The sequence below is a fragment of the Ascaphus truei genome, unplaced genomic scaffold (assembly GCF_040206685.1).
Source record: "Ascaphus truei isolate aAscTru1 unplaced genomic scaffold, aAscTru1.hap1 HAP1_SCAFFOLD_328, whole genome shotgun sequence".
In the NCBI taxonomy this organism is placed as follows: Eukaryota; Metazoa; Chordata; class Amphibia; order Anura; family Ascaphidae; genus Ascaphus; species Ascaphus truei.
Window position 1 is genome coordinate 19628 of NW_027456268.1, and position 25675 is coordinate 45302.

Below are 25675 nucleotides of genomic sequence, written 5' to 3' on the forward strand. Positions count from 1 at the left end.
CAACCAATCTGAGGCGACTAGACAGGGTTTCCCAAAAACCTGCATGTTCCCAGGGGCCCGCAAAATATTCTTCTCTGCCCCTTTGCCCCCCACGGTGCAAGGCTCCACTCTGTCTGGGCTAAGCCACATGGACCCTTTGAGCTGAGGATGTGGGTGCTCCACTTAGCCTTTCTTGCTAACAAATGGTTCACACCTCTAACCATCTGGTGTCCCTTTCATCTAGGACCAAAAAGGCGTAAAAAGAAAAAAGGGTCTTCACTTACCGTGGAAGGAACAGACACCTCTGCAGATCCAGCGGAGGAAAAGGGGGTCCGAGATGCCCTGCAGCCTAGAGAAAATTGATAATTAGTCCCGCGGATGACCGAATATCCAGAGGGCCCAAGGCAGAAGTCGTGTACCCCAAAGAAGTGTTTGTCCGGTGCTAATAGTGAGAAACCCTCAACCAACCATACCAGGGAAGCAGAACCGGAATCAATGAGTGACGATCCCTTGACCAGCCCTGAAGAGGCCCTGAAAATTGCCAGACGTGACTGTGATCTGCTCCGGGAACAATTGAAACTGGAGAGGGAAGATAATGCTGAGCTACAAAAGACTGTTCTCGCAATCTACTCTGAATCCAGGACCGACTTGGAGGATCTAAGGACAGATCTAGATAGAGAAAACGCTACTATTACCGCCATGGATGAAAAACAGAGCAAATCTGATAGACTGATTGCTAATCTGAAGCAGAAATATGAGGAGGCACTGAAAGAGATTACAGTCTTTCAGCAAGAGGTTTGCAATTGCCATAGAGAGGTGGAAGTCTCTCAGAATGAGGTTCACACTCTCCGCACAGCAGTGGATGCCTCACACCAAGAGATCAGCAGTTGCCGCACAGAACTGGAAGTCTCTAAAAAGGAACTTCAAATTCTCACTAAGGAACTGGACATCTCTCAAAAAACTATCCTCAGTCTTAATATGGATCTTAAAGTCTCTCAGTAGGAGCTTCAGACCCTCAACCTAGAGATGGAAGTCTCACGCCAGGAGACCAGGAGTCTCAAAGCGAAAGTGTGTAAATGGAAGGGGGACTACAAGGAGGCCCTGAATATTACAGAGATTGTAAAAAGAGAAAATTTAAGACTGAAAGAAGAAAATTCTGATTTGACAGACCCCGTCAATAAAAATAATTAAAAGCTGCACGAGCTTGAAAAAATAAAGAAACTTTTGGAAGATGAGAACTTTGAAGCAGAGCACCGACTGCAGAACCAACTGCAAGGTCTGCGTACGCACCTCCAGAATGCCGAGGAGAAGCAGCAAACTCTGTAGGAAGAGAATCTGCAGGCTGCTAAAGAAGTACAAGTGCTGTAGGGGATACCTTGAGCTTTTTAACATTGGCTACTATGCCTCAATAAAGTGATCTTTTATTATCCAAGATCAGCCTCGTCATCCAGTGTTTGCGGTGCCCAATTTCTTCTACCAAATTTTTCCTGTTGTTACTTTGGAGCACGCCTTGGGACGGCATACAGCTTATTCACACAAACAACGTTGCAAAGCGTCGTAAGAGCGTATATATATATATATATATATTTATATTATACTATATAATATTATATTATACAATATAATATATTATTTATTATGTTATATTATATATATAATACAGTATATACAGTACACTATATAATGTATGTGTGTGCTGCATATCTTATTGCCTGCGTAAAATATTTGGTGTATTTTAGTGTTAAAAATGCCTTCAGGAACGGATCCTTTCATTTAAACAGTGTTCCTATGGGAAAACGTGTTTCGCTTTTCAACGTTTTCGCTATCCAACGCCCTTTTGAGTAACGCATTGTGTCGGATAACCGAGGACTGCCTGTAATTTTATGCAAAAAAGTCTTGTAACGCGTCATTTAAGGGGCCACGAAGAGAAAAAAAATGAGATCCACGCATGCAAACTATTCTCCTAAATGGATCTGACTTGTGTGTTTCAGACACAAACTCGTATAGTCCATATTCCTTTGATGTGGAAGAGATCCACGATTCTCGTCTGAGTCAAATTTTTACGACTAGCTGACAAAAGGGCATCCCAGATGCTTTAGAATTAAAATTCACAAAGCTTTCCCAAGAAACACCAGATTAACAGTACTGGCATTCTTGCATGATGACTGCAAAGGTATCACAGGTGACAATTCCTTTTATACCCTTGAAGGTGAAACATCTGATACTTATAAAAACTATATCTTCTTACACTTTTCATGACCACAAACACTGAGACCCTACGCGTTTCTCAGACCAACTGACGAAGCGAATGGTTCTCAGTGCGCATGTGCAGATGTGAGCAGGTGAATCTCACTGTGATTGGAACCGGTGAGGAGAGAGGACGCTTACAGGGAACCCCAGTCTGAGCCGTAGCACGGAGGAGGTACCAAGGAGGAGTGTCATCTGACACGATCAGAGGTGGTCTGAGGATAATCCCCCAGGAACCTGCGACCACAGTAAATGCGGATGCAAGTGTAACATTGTGGGAGGAATTGTGCATTTGGATAATCTAGGGGGTACAGACATATTGGGGCTCCAAAAGGCATCACTCCTAAAACGTTGGAAGAACCGGAGAGAGGGGCTGGCGACAGCCTGAATGTTCACACCGCACTTTTTAAGTGTGAAATTTTTGAGTGTATTTCCAATTGTTTGTGGTCTGTTTTTTATTACAGAGTTTTTTAAACGGTATTGTCCTATGATATCTATAATTTATATTTCATATCATGCATGAAGAGTGTATGAGCAACCCATATCATCAATCATTTCCACAGTACTTCAATATACAATAACATAACACAAAAATTAAGTAGCGCTAAAGAGGATGTGAAATAACCCTAATATATGATAAATTATAATAACATATTTAAAATATTAAAATAAATTAAAATTACCACAATTTAACCTAATAATATCTACAAACCATGACGCGATAGTGAAAAAAAAAGGAAAAATAAAAAAAATGTTTGTTCCACTCAACCGAAAAAAACAATAACATAAGTAACATTGGTTTACTGTATATAGCCATATAAGTGATATATTTTGCACTGTGGTACTATCTCACTAATTTAGGTGAACCAATAGACTTCAGTGTTAACTCCCCCACACCGCTTATATAAGGGTTAATTGAGGGGTACGAGTGATATATCTAGGTATTGTGGCACTCTCACCACCCTAGAGGTTATATTATCCTAGTTAATTTTTGTCATACTGCCCTCAAGTGGGGAGAGAGGATCTATACATTTAGAACACGGGGAGTTGTCTTAACTTGTTATAGAAAGATTCTGTTTATAAGTGTTCAGGAATACTCAGACAAATTAATTATAAGGTGAATAATAAACAATATATCAAATCACTTTATTGAAGCACGACTGTATTATCTTCCCTCTATATCTATTGGAGAAAAACAGCATCATCAATCCAGGTTCCAGCACCAAGGAGGACTATAATTTTTTGCATTTCAATCAAGGAGGAGTTTGAACAGACCTTAAAGTCTTCTGGGCTGCAGGACTTTGGACTATACTTTTCATTGGTATCGTATTCACCTAGGGGACTTTTCGAAGTTTTGATGTATTTTCTGTATAGCGCTATGGTTGTGCCAATTTTCTACATGACTCATTTTTACATAAGCTGTAAATAAGTAAAAATGGTTTCTTCCACGGAGATTGAATCTTTGTAAATAAGTTGATTAGACTGACAAGGTGGTGGGAAAAAACTTGCCTTCTACAGGGCTTATTCGATAGCGCTAATTTGATACTCATGCATGGCCAAACCAATAGAATAAGCCTCTATGTAGCTTACAGTCTACTGTTAAAAGACCTTCTGACCTTAGTGTAGTTGGTTACCCTTCAGAAGTAATACAGATAATCAGTGGATGAATGTATGGGTAGGAAAGTGCTGACCCACTGGTGTCCTCGTATTAAGGTCAGATATGGTGCATCTTTTCATCCTTTTATGGAGGGCTTGTTTGGTTAACCCAACATACTTGATATAAGGTAATGTCATAAATTCAGTAAGAGATACTAGATTGCTTGATTTGCAGGTGAATGATCCTTTTACTTCTATGATTCTTTGACATGCTGTGTGGATTATAGTTTCTGTGGAGATGTGTTTGCAGATCTCCCATTGCTAGTGGATGAAGTACTAGTAGTAGATGTTTGTGTTTCCGCGGCCGCTCGCGGTCCCGTGACAGCATCGATCGGGGCCCAGGTGGCATAACGCTGTGGAGGGTCCCTTCCGAAAGATTAAACCCCACGCAACGTGATTGTGGCAGACATTGTACCCAAATTTACAGCGAGGCTGTGCTGGTGGGTATTAAACTAGTGCTCCGATCGTTGGTTAACTCTGCTGCTCCCACTTACTCTTGTCAACCAACGGGGCCGGTAAAACCACGTAACATATAAAAAAGGGGGCGCAAGACATTGTACCCAGCAGTGGAGACCAGGGGACAGTCTCAAGTTGACACACACAACATTTATATCCTTCCTCTCTGTGCCATGTGCACTTTTGAGGCGCTAACCTTTAGAATTAAAGTTGTCAGCCTCCCTTCCTTAACCTCTCCTATATGTTAAACAAGGACAATTCCATCACTGCATGTTATGAAAGGGTGACAGGCTAACAGAAAAATCCAACCTGGGAACAAGCATGACAGACACAGATTGCTTTTAATAGGGAGGAGAATCTGAAAATACAGTATTAACTACCTTAAAGCTGCAGTTCAGTCTTTTTTTTTTTTTTTACTTCAATAGTTTCATGTGTGCAATCTCTTATTACGTAAAGAACTGTATAGCTGCCAGTCAACCCGTTCTCTATGTATTGATAGGCGAAATTTGGTGCCATAATTAGAGCTGGCATATGTTTTTATTTGCTTCTGTCAGTCAGTGGAAGCTCATGAATATTCATGAGCACTCCTGCACTGACATGTGCAAGAGGGAGGGCAGGGCTGACAAAGGGGTGTGCCAGGGCTTGTGACAGGACATGAAGGAGCAGTGCCTTACCAAATGGCTGTTAAAATAGAATACAAGAAAATTGGTCTTTCAAAGTTGTTTTTTTAAAAACAGAAAATGCTAAAAGTATTTTTTCTTACTACAGAAGTGATTGATTAAAAAAGCACACATGCAGGATATTGACTGAACTGCAGCTTTAATTTCTTGATGTCTATTTGTGTAATTAAAACGCGAGGACAGTCCAGCGCCACTGCATCTTTATGATGACATGAAAAAAACAGTGACAAAGGAAAAGGAAAGTGACGATATGAAGGAGGATATGCAATGTGACTAGAGAGCAGATAAAGGGGTCACTGACAGAAAAAAAGGCACAACTATCATGATGTAAAAGAGGGACAGAGTGGCGAGAGCAATTGACAGAAAAGGGATAATCACAATTATAAAAACAGAAGCAAGGAATAGTGACAGAGAAAACGGACATTTACTCTGTAAAGGAGCACAGTAGTTAGGAACAGTGTAAGAACAATGTTATTTTTTTCAGGAGAACTGTTAAGGGTAACCAAACTCCAGTGGTGCCTTCTTACCCTTGCAGTCTCATGAGGCATTTCATAATCTCATTAAGCACCAGATTGCAAAGAGACTTACAGAAGTGATGGGGTAAGATAATTCTTCAGAGAGTGAATATCAGATGATTACATCATTCCCTTTATGACATCGCTGGAATCTTGGCACCAGCTCATGGTGAATCTTCTCGAACAGATAGTCCATTAGACCTTCTCTCACATTGACAAAGTCCACTTAGACCTTGCTTGGAAAATGTATCCAAGGAGCCCAAAATCTCAGTCTTCAGCAGGGTCCAGAAAACGCTCAATATTCAAGGGCGCCAGCAAATCCCCTGGGCCCTCAGACAGGATGACCTACACTTCAGAGGCTGAAACTGATCCCAAACCAAAGCTCCCCGTCAAGAAGACAGCAGCCGTGGTGATTGACACTGGCACTGGCAGCTGCAAGGCGGGTTTTGCTGGTGAAGCAAAGCCAAACTGCATAATGGCCACTGTGGTGGGTTACCCTTTGGAGAAGACTTTGAGGACTGAGAATATCCGAGATTCCTCATATGTTGGGAAGGCAGCTTGGGTGGAACCGGACCTGAGAATCGTTGAACCGGTGCATCATGGCATCATCGTGGATTGGGACGCAGCCGAGACTTTGTGGAGACATATGTACTACCATAACCTCAAGGTGCCTCTGGAGGAACATGCCCTCTTGATTTCAGACCCTCCACTGAGCCCCACAACCAATCGGGAGAAGATGGTGGAGGTTGTCTTTGAGTCCATGAACTGCCCTGGAATGTATGTTGCTTACCAGTCAGTGCTGTCTACTTACTCCTACGGCAAAACCGGGGGCCTGGTGGTGGAGTCTGGCTATGGTGTTACCCACACGGTGCCCGTTCACCAGGGCTACAACCTTCCCCATGCCACTGAAAGGCTGGACATAGCTGGCACAAACCTCACCACCCACCTGATGAAACTCCTCCAGAAGTCCGGAAACTCGTTCAGCGAGAAGGACCGGCACATCATTGAGGACATCAAGCTGAAGTGCTGCTATGTGGCTGTGGATTTGGAGGGCGAGTTGAAACTCCCTGAAAATGAATACCTGGTTGATTATCAACTTCCAGATGGACACATCATAGCCATTGGAAAGGAGAGGTTCCTGTGTCCAGAAGAGTTATTCCAACCACCCTCCATGGCTGGGATAGACGTTATGGGCATTCATCAAATGGCTCTGAAGAGCATGAAGAAGGTCCCAGTTGAAATTAAGAAGGAAATGTACGACAATATCCTTCTGTGTGGAGGATCTTCTCTCTTCAATGGTTTCTACGAACGGTTCTCCAAAGATTTCCTCCATTTCCAGTCTCACGCTCACAAATCCAATATCCTGTCAGTGCCGGAAAGCAAATATTCCACTTGGATGGGTGGTTCAATCCTGGCATCACTCAAGTCCTTTCAGTCCTGCTGGATCCGTCAGGAAGAATATAGGGAACGCGGGCCATTTATAGTCCACCGCAGGTGCTACTAGAAAATGACAGGCAGGGGAGGAAAAAAAATTAAAGTGTTTCTGTGACGATATTATAGTGTCCAAAAGTCTCCATCCTCCGATATTTCCTCCCTCACCATCCACCCCACCCAGGGAGTACCTCAGTTCCTTGGACTACTGGGTTGCTCAGTGGGGGCCTAGGGCTCCTAAAGGGAGTGTGATTGCATGTCTAGGGGGAAAAGCAAAGACACCCTTCCCCAGGCTAAACCCCTAAATAAAAAAGGGAATTGTTATAATGAGATGAACTTTTAAAAAGAGTAAGTGGCAGCTTAGGAACAGTTATAGACAGGACTGCGAAAGAACAGAAGGTGAAAGGCAAAGCAGGCTAGTGAAAACAAAAAATTAGAGTGAAATAAAGAAAAATAATTATAAAGTGAAAAGTAGAACAGATGATGTAAGCTTTAATGTCTTTGGTACCATAATCATGCAACCGCTCTGGTTGTGGTAACAAATTATTAACGCTGTGGGGGGTCCCATTCAGAAGCATGGACCCCACGCAGCTCCATCATGGCAGACATTGGGAGCGATTCACTAAGCAGTGATAACTGATTTTAAGGGCATCATGCAGTAAGCAGCGGAAAGGCAATTCTCGCCACTTTCCCGCCAAAAATGGCTACCCCTATTCAGTAAGGGGCGAGAAAGTGGCGAGAATCAAAAAAAACGCCAGTTTGGTTGGCGTTTTTTTTTCCCCCGCCTAAAATAGAAACATTTTCTGCCACGCTGTATTCTAGTAGTGGCGAGTAGCTTAGCGGAGCTATTCGCCACTCTAGAATGGCGTTTTTCTGGCGAATCAGCCACGCAAGAAAAAGTTGGCAAGTTGATGGTGAGAGGCTGCTGATAAGTGGCAGATCGGCACTTAGAAAAATTTCTGGCCTTTTTCCTGGCTGGGATTGATGCCGGTGGTCTCCGGAGCTGATACCATTAATACCAACACTGGACCCCCCCGGCATGCATCCGAGGCAGGAAAAATGCATTTAAAGGCTACTTCATTACCCTAGCGGCTAACCGCTAAAGCAATGAAGGGGTTAAACAGCCGTGCCAGGTTTATTGTGGGTAGCGGGGGTGGGTGAAGGGGGTATTTGGCCCGTGTTGTTTGTTTAGGGCTTGCGGGGGGTTGCGGGTGCGCTTAACCCCTTCACAACCGTAGCAGATAATACCCACACGTTACCTTCACCCACCCCCGCTACCCACAATAAAAAGAAAACACACACAACAGCCCCACACTAACTAAAGAAATATATATATTTAAGAAATATATATATTACACCAACAACACCTACACCCCTAACATACAGTATAGTAATGGGCACAATGAATATTATCCACAAATGGATAATAGTGCATGTGTCCATTTAAAATACATACAGAACAATAAAGACATTAAATACATGTAGCACTCACCCATGTCCGGCTGCCACGATGAAGGCCATCCTCATCTTCATCCTGCTAATGCCCCATCCGCTTCTGCAAAACAGACACAAGAATAAAAACATCCAATGTAATGTCCCCTAACCCCTTAATCACCATAGCGGTTATTAACCGCTACAGTCATTAAGGGGTTAACCCACCCTCACCCACATACCCTACCCCACTACCCCCCACCCCATGAGGCCTAACCACCCTCACCCACTACCCACAAGGGAGGCCTACCCACATACCCTTGGGGCCAATACCCCCTCCCCCCACCCCAACACATACAGTACAATAATGTGCCAAATAACTATTATCCACGTAGGGATAATACATTATTTGGCCATTATTAAACACATTAAATACCATAGTAAAATAAAGAAAATTCTACTAACCTCATCAATAAGAGGGCCCCGTCACCAGCATCATCCTTGTGGTCCGTTGCCAAAATATATACATAGCCAATACATTGCAATGACATTCACATATCAATGAACCCCTTCATCACCTTATAGAATACTAACTGCAAAGGTAATGAAGGGGTTAAGCCATCCTGGCCACATACCCACCCTACACACATTCCTTTGTACAGTGGCTTCATCATGAAAAAATACAATAAAAATAAAAGAAACAAACAAAATATATATATATACATATATATATATATATATATATACACTACCGACACACTTTATTGAAGCACGGCTAGCACCGCAAGCCGGGGGATGCCCCGGCGTGCTAGCCGCACTCCCTCAGCGTGCCGCGCCACGCGTCATCGGGTGCCTGCGCCCCCTGCACGCGCGTCCAGAGCTCCCCGAGGGAGCCCTGGTGTCCCGCGATGTGGGGGACGGCGGCAGGGGGTTCCGGGGGACCCGGCAGCGGGAGGGAGAAAGCCCCGATCAGAGGGCGCTCCTCCGCTGCTTCGGCGCGCGCCCGGCACCCTCCGGCGCGCGCCAGGTTACTGCTGCGGCCGAGAACGGGCAAATGCTCGAATAAACTCGGCCGCAGCAGTACACACACACACACACATATATATATATATATATATACATATATATACATATATATACATATATATACATATATATACATATATATACATATATATACATATATATACATATATATACATATATATATATATATATATATATATATATATATATATATATATATATATATATACATATATACACACACACACACACACATGATGAACCAATATACAAATAAATGTCTCCGGGTTAACAAAAACATGCTCCAATACAAATACCACTTATCCATAACATCCTCAATGAAATACAATGCTATTTCGTAAACAAATCAAATGCCAATCCAAAGTCTCAAATGCCACTTAAAACATTGCATTTACATTGTAAATATGCTGCATAAAATGTAAGCTACATGTAGACGCTGCAAATCAATGTTAACAATACAATATTTCAAATAAAATAGCATTACATCAAAAGAAGTATACTATGTAATCCAATAAAGTCACCATCAATCAATTAACATACATGAATTACATCCCAAAACAATTAAAATAGCATCCATACCAATTACACAATTAACTATAGCAACCGTTAAAGAGAACAAGTTACCATCATACAAAATAGGACACTAACAATTACAATATACTTGTCAGGGTTCTGCTCGCCACAAACCAGGGTCGGACCGCGAGGCTGAGGTGGGGTTGTAAAAGCACCGACCTGAGACCGCGCAGGCTGATCCGGATTGCGCAGTTCGTAGTCATATGTCGCAGGATCAGGATTGGAGAAGACAGCGTCGTCGTTGTACAAGCCAGGGTCAGAACAGGAGACGTCAGGATAAACATTGTCCATGCAAGAGTTCGGCAATAAGGAGATAGGAGAAACCCGCTTCAGCTTAGGAGCGCGGGGTTGGCCTTTGCGCGAGCGACGACCATGGCCCATGGTGCTGGTCACAGGAGATGGTAGGCAGACCAGAATAGCACACCGTCTTGCTGCACGGGTGCACCAGTGCTACAGCGCAAAAGTCCTGAGCGGGCAAGGGAATCCACTGTTTCAGCGCAGGAACCAGGACACGGCCTCTCTATATTAGGGAAAGAGTAGGCCCCAGGAACCAGGAAGCTGTAGATACAGGGAAACCTCCGCTTCAGTGCAGGAATCCAGGAGACTGCAGAACGCAGGGACGAAACCACTACTTAGTGCAGGAATCCAGGAGGCTGAAGGACGCAGGAACGAATCTCTGCTTCAGCACAGGGGAACAAGCGGCTTGAAGGGAGCTGAAGGATGCAGGACGTAACCTGGAATCAGCATTGGAGAACAAACGGCTTGAAGGAAGCTGAAGGACGCAGGGCGTGACCTGGTATCAGCAAAGGGGAACAAGCGAGAGCTTGTGGAAAAACAGTTGACATCCAGTAAGGACTATGCTCGGCAAGGAGCATTATGGGCAAGCAATACTTAAAGGCCAGCGGGCCAATCCCCGGCGGGGGTGTGAAGGTACTGCCCCTAATGAGTGAATGCAAGTATAGTTTGCAATGAAAGGCTGCACAGCTGCAGTAGATACCAGAGGGAGTGTGTATTGCTTTGAGTGAATCCAGGCTGCAGCAAACCTCAGGAAAGCTGTTCCAGAACTGCACCGGTCTGCAAGGTAAGGTAACCAGTAAACCGTGGAGCGGATTCCTTACAATACTAAAGCAAGCCTCACCATTACCTAAAGTACAGCATAGAAGCCCAAAAATTACATCTATCTAATTATAAAATACATTGAACACACATCTATGCATAGCAGCATAGCCACAATCATTTAAAATAGTACAAAGAAAGGTTTTAAAACAATATCATTTCTTACCCTGTATGTATATATCTCTCTAGACATACATACATACATACATACAGTGGCAAGAAATGATGTACAATAAAAAAAAAAACACATGTAAAAAGCAACAAAAAACACAGTTACATTAAATACATTTCTTTAGTTCACTTACCATTACTTGACCCACTCACCGACTCCCGTTGAACAGCTTACTCACGAACCAATCCACGAACAGGAACCCATAAAATAATAAACCAGAAAATAATAAACATTAAAATAATAAAACACGACAATCCAGGGGTCTTCTACTTCTAATCCATCTTCATCTGTATTCTTCTATCTTCTTCCGGGGTCTTCTTCCCGTCTGCTGCCACGCCCTGGTCTTCTTTCTTCTCTGGAGGTCCTTCTTCCTTGGCGTCTGGCTTAAAAATGAGACGACATAGGCTTTTAAAGGCCTATGACGTCACATTTTCGTCATGGTTCCCACGGCCCTAATTGGGCCGTGAAAACCATGTGTTTTGGCCGATAAAAAAAAAATGATGACGTCACTTAAAGGCAATGAAAGCACAGCCAATCAGAATAGCTTTGCTTCAATTGCCTTTAAGATGACGTCATTAAAATAAACATGGCCGCCCTCACATGGTACGGTAGCCAATCAGAGCGTGGGAAGTCTATCCCTACTCTGATTGGTTCTAGTACCATGTGACAGGCTTTCAATGACGTCATATCCGTTCTTCCCCAAGCCTCTGTCACATGGTCTACTAGAGCCAATCAGAGTTGGGATGGAGTTCCCACGCTCTGATTGGCTGCTGTACCATGTGAGGCCGGCCATGTTTCTTTTAATGACGTCATCTTAAAGGCAATTGAAGCAAAGCCATTCTGATTGGCTGTGCTTTCATTGCCTTTAAGTGACGTCATCGTTTTTTTTTGCATCGGCCAAAACACATGGTTTTCACGGCCCAATCAGGGCCGTGGGAACCATGACGAAAATGTGACGTCATAGGACGAGGAAGGACCTCCGGAGAAGAAAGAAGACCAGGGCATGGCAGCAGATGGGAAGAAGACCCCGGAAGAAGATCGAAGAAACAAGAATACAGATGAAGATGGATTAGAAGTAGAAGACCCCTAGATTGTCGAGTTTTATTATTTTAATGTTTATTATTTTATGGGTTCCTGTTCGTGGATTGGTTCGTGAGTAAGCTGTTCAACGGGAGTCGGTGAGTGGGTCAAGTAATGGTAAGTGAACTAAAGAAATGTATTTAATGTAACTGTGTTTTTTGTTGCTTTTTACATGTGTTTTTTTTTTTATTGTACATCATTTCTTGCCACTGTATGTATGTATGTATGTATGTATGTATGTCTAGAGAGATATATACTGTACATACAGGGTAAGAAATGATATTGTTTTAAAAGCTTTCTTTGCACTATTTTAAATGATTGTGGCTATGCTGCTATGCATAGATGTGTGTTCAATGTATTTTATAATTAGATAGATGTAATTTTTGGGCTTCTATGCTGTACTTTAGGTAATGGTGAGGCTTGCTTTAGTATATTGTAATTGTTGGTGTCCTATTTTGTATGATGGTAACTTGTTCTCTTTAACGGTTGCTATAGTTAATTGTGTAATTGGTATGGATGCTATTTTAATTGTTTTGGGATGTAATTCATGTATGTTAATTGATTGATGGTGACTTTATTGGATTACATAGTATACTTCTTTTGATGCAATGCTATTTTATTTGAAATATTGTATTGTTAACATTGATTTGCAGCGTCTACATGTAGCTTACATTTTATGCAGCATATTTACAATGTAAATGCAATGTTTTAAGTGGCATTTGAGACTTTGGATTGGCATTTGATGCTTTAGATTGGATGATTACATTTGATTTGTTTAGGAAATTGCATTGTATTTCATTGAGGATGTTATGGATAAGTGGTATTGCCATTGCCAGGATGGCTTAACCCCTTAATTACCTTTGCGGTTAGTACCCGCGAAGGCGATTAAGGGGTTCATTGATATGTGAATGTCATTGCAATGTATTGGCTATGTATTATTTTGGCAACGGACCACAAGTATGATGCTGGCGACGGGGCCTTCTTATTGATGAGGTTAGTAGAATTTTCTTTATTTTACTATGGTATTTAATGTGTTTAATAATGGCCAAATAATGTATTATCCCTATGTGGATAATAGTTATTTGGCACATTATTGTACGGTATGTGTTGGGGTGGGGGGAGGGGGTATTGGCCCCAAGGGTATGTGGGTAGGCCTCCCTTGTGGGTAGTGGGTGAGCGTGGTTAGGCCTCATGGGGTGGGGGGGTAGTGGGGTAGGGTATATGGGTGAGGGTGGGTTAACCCCTTAATGACTGTAGCGGTTAATAACCGCTATGGTGATTAAAGGGTTAGGGGACATTACATTGGATGTTTTCATTCTTGTGTCTGTTTTGCAGCAGCGGAGGGGACATGGGCAGGATAAAGATGAGGATGACCTTCATCGTGGCAGCTGGACATGGGTGAGTGCTATATGTATTTAATGTATTTATTGTTCTGTGTGTATTTTAAATGGACAACAGCACTATTATCCATTTGTGGTTAATAGTAATGTTGCCCATTACTGTATTGTATGTTGTGTATTGCTATGTTTATTGGGGGCAATTGTCCCCAATAAACATACTATTGTGCGTTAACCCCTTCATTGCCTTAGCGGCTATCCGCTATGGTAATGAAGCAGCATTAATGTATTTTAATAATATTGTGCGGGAGCATGGGGTCCCCTGAGCTGAACCGCATTGATTTGTGGCTCAGAGACCCCCTGCTTCCCGAGTTACAGGCCCCGGGTTTGGGGCATCGGTTACAGTGTCGACGCCATGTTTATTGCGGGCACGTAGCGTATGGGACGCTATAAACATGGCGGCGACACTGCCCACCCGATCACACATACCGGGGCCTGTAACTCAGGAAGCAGGGGGTCCCTGGTCCACAAAGCAATGCGGTTCAGCTCAGGGGACCCCCTGCTCACTGTACAGTATTATTAAAAAAATATTCATGCTGCTTCGCTACCATAGCAGATAGCCGCAAAGGTAAGGAACGAGTCTTTATTGATATGTGTGTTTTACTCATAGTGTAGATGTGCAGAGGGTCTCCGGAGCTGAACCGCTTTGGTTTTAGGTCCGGGGAACCCCTGCTTCCCGAGATACAGGCCCCTTTAGGGGGTGCCGGTATCCCTCTGCTTTGTTTACATTCCGCGGTCACGTGATCGGGAACTTTAAATGCAGAGGGATACCGGCACCTCATAAAGGGGCCTGTATCTCGAGAAGCAGGGGGTCCCCGGACCTGAAACCAATGCGGTTCAGCTCCGGAGACCCCCTGCACATGTACAGTATGAATAAAAATGGTTTTAAAAATAATTTTTAATGTGCCGATGTTTGTGCCGATGTTTGCGCCGAGAGAGCAGCGGATCTCTCTCTGCTGCAAACACATCTCGGCAGGGGACGGCTTCTCGGCAGCTTCTCGCCAGGCAGCCGTCTCGCCACCGGTTACTAGCCATTTTATCAAATGGTAGTGGCGCATTCATTCGCCAGGGATTCACCCCTTACAGCATACAGCGAGTTTAACACGCCAAAAACATGGCTAATTGCTAAACTGGCTAATGCATTTTTTCGCTGCTTACTGCATGATGCCCTAAGAGCGCAAAGTGGCTTTTAAGGCCGATACAGGCTATTGTGCGATTCACTAACAAGTGATAACCGCGCTTTATCGGCCTTAAACGGCATTTTTCCAGCCCTGTGAAAAAAAATCCGTCCAATCAGGCAAAAAGCGACAAACGGGGCATTTTTTACCAGTCAGCGGGATTCACAAAGCAGCAATAACTCAACCGTGCTTTAAACGCACGCCAGAAAAATGCGCCAGCTAAAGGCAGGCGCAAAGGCACACCATTTATACAACAGGCCGGCGGGAGTCCCTGGCTGATCCTGCGGGAGTCCGTGGCCCTCGGGTGATCCCCACGGGAGTCTGGGGGTCCCCGCTGGTACTAATCGTGTGTCCCCAAAAAATAAACAATACTTTTAAATAAATACACCCCCCTCCCTCCAAGACATACAGTACAGTAATGGGCAAAATTATTATTATCCAGATACGGATAATATTGCATTTGCCTATTTAAAATACAACATTAATAAGCATAAATAAAGTAAATAAATCTTGCACTCACCTCTGCCAGGCTGCCACAATGAAAGCTGTCCTCATCCTCATTACCGTTCATGTCATCACCTTAGCGGTTAGTAACTGCTATAGTAATTAAGTGGTTAACCCACCCTCTCCCACTACCCACCCGGTAGGTCTAACCACCCATTTTGGGGATAATACCCTCTTTACCCACACCCCCTCTACCCAAAATGTAAAAAAAAATACACACAACAGCCCTACTACCCACCTCTATGTACCCCAATAAACAGAATAATATTTAATAAACACCAATACACAACCCACCCCCTGTGCACCCACATAAAACCAATATTTTATTTTTTTACACACGGGATTAATACCACACGCCGACGGGGGTCCCCGGTGGTCCCCACAGGTGTCCGCGGGCCACACAGTGCACCCCGGGGGGTACCCAAGGGTGTTTGGGGGTCCCCGCTAGGCTCCGTGGGCCTCCAGGTGGTCCCCGCGGGTGTCCATGGGCCCCAATGGGGACCACGGATGGTCTCAGGGGTCTCAGAATTGTCCCAATGGGTGTCTGGGGGCCCTCGGGTGGTTCCCACTTGGGTCTGGGGGCCCTCGAGTGGTTCCCATGGGTGTCTGTGGGCCCCCACAGCTTTGGGTCCCCCAGTTCTTCCTTACAGGTGTCCCCCGTGGGTCCTCGGGTGGTTCCTGCGGGCATCCATGGGTCCTCGGGTGGTACCAGTGCTCGACACATACACCCTTTTTTTGTCTTTTCAAAGCGCGGTCCCGCCATAGCACTCCGTGTGCGCACTAGGGGCAGCCACATAGGGATTCAGCAATTTGTTCTTGTCGCGAGCTCCATCGTACGGGCAATAATCCCAGCCTTAGGCCTCGGGCATGGTGCCTCGGGCCGCGCTGATCCACGCTCCTGCTCTGCCTTGCCTGCTCAAAATGGTGCTTTTTTCTGTCCTGGCAGGCGAGGCAGTGAGTGCGCTCTGGGAGCGGGGCGGAGGCGGGCGGAGGCGTGTCAGTAGGCGGAGCGGGAGGCGGGGCTAGTCCCTCGCTACCATTGGATGTGAGCGGTCACGTGACCGCTCCTCCGCTTCCCCGAGCGGCAAATTTCAAACTTCCCTGACTGCTCAAATTTTCTGAGCCTCCGCACGCATCAGCGCGCATGCGGAAGCTAAAGCTGCGCTGATGACAGATGCAGGGGGTTAGTGCATCTGCTCAGCCCGCCTCAGTGAGGCTGAACCTACTATGTCCCAGGCCTAACAAGCTTTCCAACCTCTCAGGTTCCTTCATCAGATCTGAAATGGCAGAAATACAGACAACAGTGCATATTATATACAGGATTTGTGAGAGGGATATCTTGTTGCAATGGATATTGAGAGGAAGTTGGACAGTAAGGTAAGATGGTAGAACTCAGGTGGGAAAATTAACAGGGGAGGCATAAAAGGCCACTCTGTTGTAAATTAAATGTAAAAGATAAATGTGAAGATAGATGTGTGTGTTGTGCAGGTCAGGCCTGTTGTATGTGCGCGTGTGTTTAATTTTCAGTAAATGTGTCTGCGGGTCCCTGTGTGTTTCTGGGAAATACATTGTGTGCGTATGTGGAAAGTGTGTGGTTGTTTATTTGTATGTGGTGGACGTATCAGGTGTGTGCTTGTGTTTAGGGTGGCTACATACACATGCCGACATTATTGCATCCATGGCTGTTTGATAACGGGTGCAATAATGTCGGCTACACCTGTATATAATGGGCATATGTGGGGATCAGCGGCCCCCTAATATCAGGGCTGATAGGATTCACTTGCCCCCCCAAGTAAAAATCCACCAGCCAGCACCTGGGGAGTGGGGAGAGGGGGGGGGAAGAAGACAAGGGGGAGGGAGAATGTCAGGGAGAGAGGGAGGAGGAGAGGCATATAGAGAGTATGGTGAGGGGGGGGGGTAGAGACAGAGAATGACGGGGGGGGGAGACAGAGGGAATGGCAGGGGAGAGAGACTGAGAATTGCAGGGGGGGGGAAGAGACAGAGAGAGAATGGGAGGGAGAGAGGGAGTATGAATAATACACAAAGGGAGCCAAGCACCGTAAAATGGTAAAGATAGAATTATTGCAAAAAGGTCATTTAGTGACTATGACAGTCAGAGTATCCCACGTTTCAGTGCAGTGCACCTACATCAGGCATGTTTGTGTGTTATTCTGTTCCTTGACTAGGATTTTTTGCCTGTAGCACTCACTTTTTGCAGTTCTTTATCTCCCAGTCCCCACTACCTAGGGGCTTACCAAGTTGCCTTTTCCTGATTCCCTTTTTCTAGTATGAATAATACAGCATGAATGGGGACGTTATTAAACAAGTATATTTATTTTTTTAGTGACGGCTTTTGTTTTATAAATACATTTTTAATGTGTCCCGGTTTTGAATTTTTTTTAAATCTGGACACCCTAACTAATGCAAACTTGAGATTTATTTTGTTTGGTGCCAACACTGGTACTGGGAGCATCTTGATGACATACACACGTCCCACATAGTCTAAAGCAATGGAAGGTACTGTATGGTGGATCCTTTTTATCAGTTAACTGTGAATACTCAACTTAATGTTATCGCACTCACGTTAATCTTTTTACAGTATTTTGGAAGTAATTTAAAATTGTGTGTGTTCTGATGCTTAAAGCAGCAGTCCAATCTGCCATTTCTTTAATTTCATTTAATTTTTTTCCCTTTAATATCTGCATCAATACAAGCCATACACTAAGAAATTAGCTAAATTGCCAATCGATCCATTCTCCTGTGATCGATCGGTGAAGATTTGGCTTGGGGGTTCACTAAATGGCTGTCAGTGCAGCAGAAGAGAACCAAAGATGTAAGGTTCTGTGGTGAAGGTCATGTGACCAGGCAGTCACTAGATACTATTGGTGCACTACTAGAGAGAGGGCAGGGCTCAAAAAGGGTGTGCCAGAGCCTGTTTCAGAAGAGGAAGGGGATGTGACTTTGTAAATGGTTGCTATAGAAACAAAAACATTGTAATACATTAAAAATGGAATTCAGAGTTGTTGTTTTTTTAAATGCTACAACTATATTCTTATAGTACAGAACTGATTATTTAAAAAAAAACACACATAGGATATTGCTTGGTCTGAAACAGTAGGTCTTTCAGAGCACATTTGACAATATGTGCAGAGAGATGAGGGCAATGGGGAAACCGAAATGAAAGGTGGTTATTTATTCAACAGCCATTATGCCCATCAGTACGATCTCAGTTAAATAAATAACCCCCAAAGAAAAAAACAAGGTTGACACACCCATGGAGAGACCAAGACACAAAGAAAGAAGCCCTTTAAGACATAAACATATACTGTACGAGTACATGAGAGAGAGAGATAAGGAGAGAGATTTACAAAGAGAGTTAAAGAATAATAGAGCTAAACTGCTGATCTGGACAAACCAATATTCTTAGTGACTTCTTCATTTATAGTATGTTATTTTAATGCGCCTTATTTAATATCCTATTTGATACAAATCACATGTAAATACATGATATTTTCACATTAAAGTTCTGCCTTTATTTTACCCCCCATCCCCACAAAAAATGGATTTGGAGGTAGTTAGAATTTAAAATCACATTTCAAATGTTTTCCAGTGAACAGTAACAACAGATACAGTGTGCAGCCACATTATTTAAAATAAAAGCTACAGTCAGAGCAGAGAACCTTTCAGCGACTTCTCCACCCACCTCCTCCCACCAGAAGTCCCTGGAGGCACAAGATATTAAAGGGTTTAAGATTAACAGTGAAATATTTTGGTATAAGAAGTTTATTAATTTCCACATTTTGGGTTTTGCTGGTCCTTTGTAACCGATTCTGCCCTCAATATTGCACTTATGTAAAGCAATGATCATGCAAGCAGTTCAATGCATTTCCTTGACAATGTATGCGTTTCCCATTCACTATCATTCTTCAATGTCCATTTTCTTGCTCATTACTCCCTTTTCTGTAGCTTTTTTGTTTCTATTTCTTGATCGTTACGGGGTTAGCAGGTTTCATATGTTGGAGGCAGACGCTAATGGAAATGTAGCCAGGTTTCCCATAGTACCTCTTACCTGCCGGACCGGGTTGCTAGGGATGTTGCAGGGTGGTTGCTGACAGGCGAGCGGGTCGCCGGAGATCCGTCAGGTAGACACGATCAGGACACCGCCATATTCAGGATCTTCGCGCATGCGCAGTGAGCTCCCTAATTGCGACGGCCATTACCACAAGCTCTGCAGGGGAACTACAAGTCCCAGCAGCACAAGGGGCTGCACCACCACATGTTGCCAGGCAGCCAATAGGGCTAGGAGAATCTAGGCAGTAGGAGATTGATACTTTTGGCATGCCTGAGACCACGCCAGTCGGAGCAGGGACGCAGAGGGGTCAGGTAGTATCTGGGTGCAAGTGGCTCCCAGACTAGGCCAGAAACCCCCCGTTAGGCCCCAAATCACCCCAGATTGTGACTGCTACAGGGAAGCCCATAGTTAGGGACATTTCCCCAGTAGCTGCCCATAGTCAGTGTATAGCACCGATGAGACGTCATGCGGTGATTGCGGCCTGTGGTCTGGGACCAGGCCACCTACTCTGCATAGACACTTAAAGGTGAGACCCTCCTACTGGAGTTCACCCAATGCAGAGGCGGACGCCATTGCAGACGACGTCGCTGTTTCAGTGGATCCCCATTTGTTAATCTGCAGTACCCGGGTGCTGGAGCCCCGGGCAGGTACCTCAACCAGTGCACCAACATTCCACGGGATAGTGCTATCTCCTACACTTTTGGGTGGGCCCTGATATTGGGAAAGCACATCAGGGATATTGGTGCCAAGCACCCTATGTACATTGGGGACACTCATCTGGTGTAATTGGATTGTGTGTGTGGGCTATATACTCTGGGATACAGGTTGATTATCCTGAGTTCAGTTAAACCAGTTCTTATATACACTGTGTGTGGTTATTATTGGTATTGTTCCTGTGAGGGGCTTATCCCATCACGTTAGGATCCCTCGCAGGTGGAGGCGCTGCACCAAGGCAAATGAGATATCACCCCAGGCTCCCAGTGGCGGAGGTTCAAGCCTTTTGGTAGTCAAACAGGTAATAGCAGTACTGGTGGTTCCTTCCCAGACAAGGGGGAAAAGGGGCTACAGAAAGATTAGCTAATTTTGTACAAGTGTCAAGGTGCACATCCTGAGATGTATAATTAGACTCCTTAGAGAGACTACCTTAGACACACAAACACAAATAAACAAAGACAAACAATATACTTACGGACCCGGCAAATAGTTGGTGATAAAGGAAAATACCAGATTATGCTACTGTATAGTGGTACAGAACAAGACAAGCTTGGTAATGTATGCTCTACAGTAATGTGCGAGGCAGGCTCATGGGATATGTGTTAACTAAAAGAATGGTGGATGCCTAGTGTAAGCTTCCAGTTGAGGGGCTGTTTTCAAATTCAGTAAAAGGGTGGAAAATAATTATTTGGAAGATTACAAGATTAATGCATTTAAGGAGAAAATATCCACACATTTTTTCTCGTTAAGCCAAAGCCGTGTGCCACTACCATTTGTTTCCCCGTGTGGGCCCTTCATGTCAAAGTCCAATACTGGTGACAGGAGAAGTGTAGAACATGAGATTAAGGGGCTTATTCTATATTTGCTGAAGCAGCCAATTGAGGCGTATTCTGCTGAAATTCCCCATTGACTTTAATGGGACATTTGTCCTTGAAAAAAAAAACAAAAAACCCCACATTTGGCTGCTTTGGCATATATAGAAAAGACCCTCAGCCACAAGAAGGTTGGATCACAAAAGGGGAAACAAGTTGTTGGGAAGTAAAATATTCTAATGATCTTGGATCTGAGCAGGTGGTAACACATTCCGAAGATTAAATATTGGGAGGTAGAAAGAAGTAACTTTTTTTTTATATTCTGGATAATCTATTCCATGCATGCTACTTCCTTTATATGTAATTCTGGATTAACAGCAATGTTTCAATGTTTAAAATAATTTAAAACAAAGAGAAAAAGGCAAAGAAAATAAAATGTAAAGAAAAAATTTAAATTAAATGCTGGGTTCTCTATATATTTTGACAAAGCAACAGAGGGACCTTGTCAGAGGAATGACAAGATTGGTGCAGCTGGGGAGAAAGAAGGCTTTTTCCTGCTTCCAATTGGTGTATTCGGAGAGGCGCTGCTACTGCCTACGCTAAGTGACAGGGTGTGAAGGTGTCCTTTCACGGTGGGAAATGTGGTGCTACAGCCCGTACTTGGTAGCGAAGTTTGATGCTGTACTCATATGGAGGTAGAGACCGTGCTAATACTCATGAAATGTTGGTTCTAGAATTAGGATTGGACAATCAAGTGGGATAAATTAATCCGGAACTCTACATACATGTGGTGCTGGCAAGGTCACCTTAATTCAAATGTAAGATTATGAACAAGATGTGACCATTTTTACATACAATTGTGTCTCTCTCTCGCTCTCTCTCTCTCCCATACTGTCTCTCTCCCATGCTGTGTATGTGTCTCTCTCTCATACTGTGTGTGTCTCTCACTCTCTCTCTCCCATACTGTGTGTGTTTCTCTCTCTTTCCCATGCTGTGTGTGTCTCTCCCATGCTGTCTGTGTGTGTCCTAACTTTCACTGTGGGGCGCGTGTGTGTGTGTGTGGGAAGGGGGGGGGGCAGGGGTTTGAAGCCATCTTGAGCCCTGGCAGCAGACATCTCACTTCCGTGAATTGTGAATTGTGTGTAGAAGTGAAAGAGGGGAAGGTATGTGGTGTGGTATAACCACAAGGTGAAAGGGAAATGTAGGATTCCACAATAGGTAGGGTGACCAGATGTCCCGGTTTAGCTGGGACAGTCCCGTTTTTTTAAGGCCTGTCCCGGCTGTCCGATTTTTTTGTGAGTGTCCCGGTTTTGACCATCAGAGAGGAGAAGAGGGGGAGGGCAGCAGAGAGCGAGAGAATGCTGGCAGAGAGGAGAGCGGAGGCTGCAGAGGATGGGGGCAGGGTTAGCTGCAGAGGGTAGGGTTAGCTGTAGAGGGTGGGGGCGGGGTTAGTGTCTGCGGAGCCCCAGCAGTGAGACCCGGAAGTGAGATGTCTGCTGCCAGGGCTCAAGATTGCTTCAAACCCCTGCCCCCCCCCCCCCACACACACACACAAACACGCGCCCCACAGTGAAAGGTAAGACACACACAGACAGCATGGGAGAGACACACACAGCATGGGAAAGAGAGAGAAACACACACAGTATGGGAGAGAGAGAGAGTGAGAGACACACACAGTATGAGAGAGAGACACATACACAGCATGGGAGAGAGACAGTATGGGAGAGAGAGAGAGAGAGCGAGAGAGAGAGAGAGACACACACAGTATGGGAGAGAGATACACACCGTATGGTAGAGAGAGACAGTATGGGAGAGAGAGGGACACACACAGCATTGGAGAGAGATACACACACAGCTTGGGAGGGACACCCACACACAGTATGTGGAGAGTGAGACAGCATGGGGAGAGAGCAAGACAGCATGAGGGGGAGAGAGACAGCATGAGGGGGAGAAAGACAGGATGAGGGGGAGAGAGACAGAGAATGGGGGGAGAGAAACAAAGAATGGGGGGAGAGAAACAGAGAATGGGAGGAGAGAAACAGAGAATGGGAGGAGAGAAACAGAGAATGGGGAGAAAGAGAATGGGAGGAGAGAGAAACACAAAGAATGGGAGAGAGAGAGAGACACAGAATAGGGGAGAGAGACAGAGAATGGGGGAGAGAGAGAGACAGAGAATGGGGGAGAGAGAATAGATAGGTGGGGGGGAGAGAGAATGGATGGGTGGGGGGGAGAGAGAATGGATGCATGGGGGGGAAGAGAAAATGGATGCATGGGGGGAGAAGAGAGAATGGATGCATGGGGGGAGAGAGAGAATGGAGGGATGGGGGAGAGAGAATGGAAGCATGGAGGGGAGAGAGAATGGATGCATAGGGGGGAAGAGAGAATGGATGCATGGGGGGAGAAGAGAGAATGGAAGGATGGGGGGAGAGAGAGAATTGATGCATGGGGGGAAGAGAGAATGGAGGGATGGGGAGAGAGAGAATGGATGCATGGGGGGAGAGAGAGAATGGAGGGATGGGGGGAGATTGAATGGAGTGATGGGGGGGAGAGAAACAGAGAATGGGGGGAGAGAAATAAAGAATGGGGGAGAGAAACAAAGAATGGGGGAGAGAAACAAAGAATGGGGGGAGAGAAACAGAATGGGAGGAGAGAAACAGAGAATGGGGGAGAAAGAGAATGGGAGGAGAGAGACACAAAGAATGGGAGAGAGAGAGACACAGAATAGGGGAGACAGACAGAGAATGGGGGAGAGAGAGAGAGAGAATGGGGGAGAGAGAATAGATGGGTGGGGGGGAGAGAGAATGGATGGGTGGGGGGGAGAGAATGGATGCATGGGGGGGGAAGAGAGAATGGATGCATGGGGGGAGAAGAGAGAATGGATGCATGGGAGGAGAAGAGAGAATGGATGCATGGGGGGAGAAGAGAGAATGGATGCATGGGGGGAGAAGAGAGAATGGATGCATGGGGGGGAAGAGAGAATGGATGCATGGGGGGAGAAGAGAGAATGGATGCATGGGGGGAGAGAGAGAGAATGGAGGGATGGGGGAGAGAGAATGGAAGCATGGAGGGGAGAGAGAATGGATGCATAGGGGGGAAGAGAGAATGGATGCATAGGGGGGAGAGAGAATGGATGCATGGTGGGAGAAGAGAGAAATTGCTCCACAACGATGTGAGAGACTGATAAAGACATACAGAAAACGATTACTTCAAGTTATTGCTGCTAAAGGTGGTTAAACAAGCTATTGAATCATAAGGTGTACTTAGTTTTTCACACACAGCTTCTCCATTTTGGCTTTATTTTTGTTCAAGCATGACACGGTGTAATATGTAATTTGTTGTTGTTCATCTGAGGTTGTATTTACCTAATTTTTAGATGTGCTAAGAAACAGATGATTGTTATTATGTCCTGATATGTAAAACCATGCAATTCAAAGAGGGTGTACTTTCTTTTCACATGACTGTACATAATGTACATACATAGATGCTTACATTTACACACATACACAGGCACTATTATAAATATGCATTTATATTACACATACAGATACAAGGTTTATTACAGACATGTACACATTTACAAATACAGACACATATGTACATCTCTGTCCCACACATTCATAGAGATAGACAAAGATAAACAAATATTAGATTTGCGAGTTGTGTTAAGACCTCCAAGTTGGCTCTGAATGTGCCCGAGAGGTGTTTGTTTTTTTATTTCACATCTCCTTTCCAAAGTGTATCTGGATGCAGACTTTTTTTTGTACAGTCTGAGGAAAAAAATGTCATCTTGTTCCTCAAAAAAAAAGTTACTGTATGATAGCACCTGGATAGGTTTGGAGGAGCTAAGAGTGGATGGAGTGTTAACACTGGCAAAACCAGTTAAAGATTTTTTGTGTTCAATTCAAACTCTTGAAATCAAAGGTAATTGCATCCAGCACTAAATGCAATCACTAGGCTTTGTATATACATTAATTGTTACATTATTGGTATTTAACCTTTTAGAGTGATTAGGGTCATCTAATATATGCGTCAAAGTAAAATGTTACCTTCTTGGTGGGTCTTTCCTTAACAAAGTAGCGCGAAAATATGATAGAAATGAATAACATATAATTAGCAAAGTCATGTCATTACCTGTATTGATGTCTGCGGGCAGCACAGCGTGACAAGACTAACCCCCCAGTACTGAGGTGGACAGTGAGTAGACCACACACCCGCAGTAATGAGGGTGTGCCCGGAATGTGGATTTGGTAGTGTGGCCAAGGCCAGGGTACAAAGGTTTAGCCGTAGTACTTGCCAGATCCGGCGTGGAGAGTGAAGTGTAGTGACATCTGTAGCCAAGGGTCGTGGGCAGTAGAGGTCCGAGTAGTAGAGGTCCGTGAGCCGTGTTCGGGGTGTCCGAGAGGTAAGCGAGGTCAAGAGATTGCCGGAGTCGAGGAGCCAGAGAGGGTAAGTAGACAAGCCGGTTCGGTAACGAGATCTGAAAGGTAAGAGGGAGCTGGGCATAGGATCCAAACAGCACGAGGCAAACGAAATTATGCAGAGCGATGTTGCAATGGAGCTACAGGGATTATAAAGCGCAGTGAGCCAATCAGAGGCGTAGGCAGGGCAGAGGTAA

General features: G+C 44.6%; 1 protein-coding gene across 1 annotated transcript; it reads left to right on the forward strand.

Moving 5' to 3' along the window:
• The first annotated feature begins 5739 nt into the window (after nucleotides 1–5739).
• On the forward strand, nucleotides 5740–7037 carry LOC142483486 (actin-1-like). The gene has a single exon (XM_075583492.1). It carries the CDS (start codon nucleotides 5778–5780, stop codon nucleotides 7035–7037), a length of 1260 nt encoding a protein of 419 aa, XP_075439607.1. The 5' UTR covers nucleotides 5740–5777.
• Nucleotides 7038–25675: the final 18638 nt, after the last annotated feature.

Bases quoted from the DNA above. Each gene is read 5' to 3' on its own strand.
- LOC142483486 (XM_075583492.1), top strand. From the start codon at position 5,778: ATGTATCCAAGGAGCCCAAAATCTCAGTCTTCAGCAGGGTCCAGAAAA.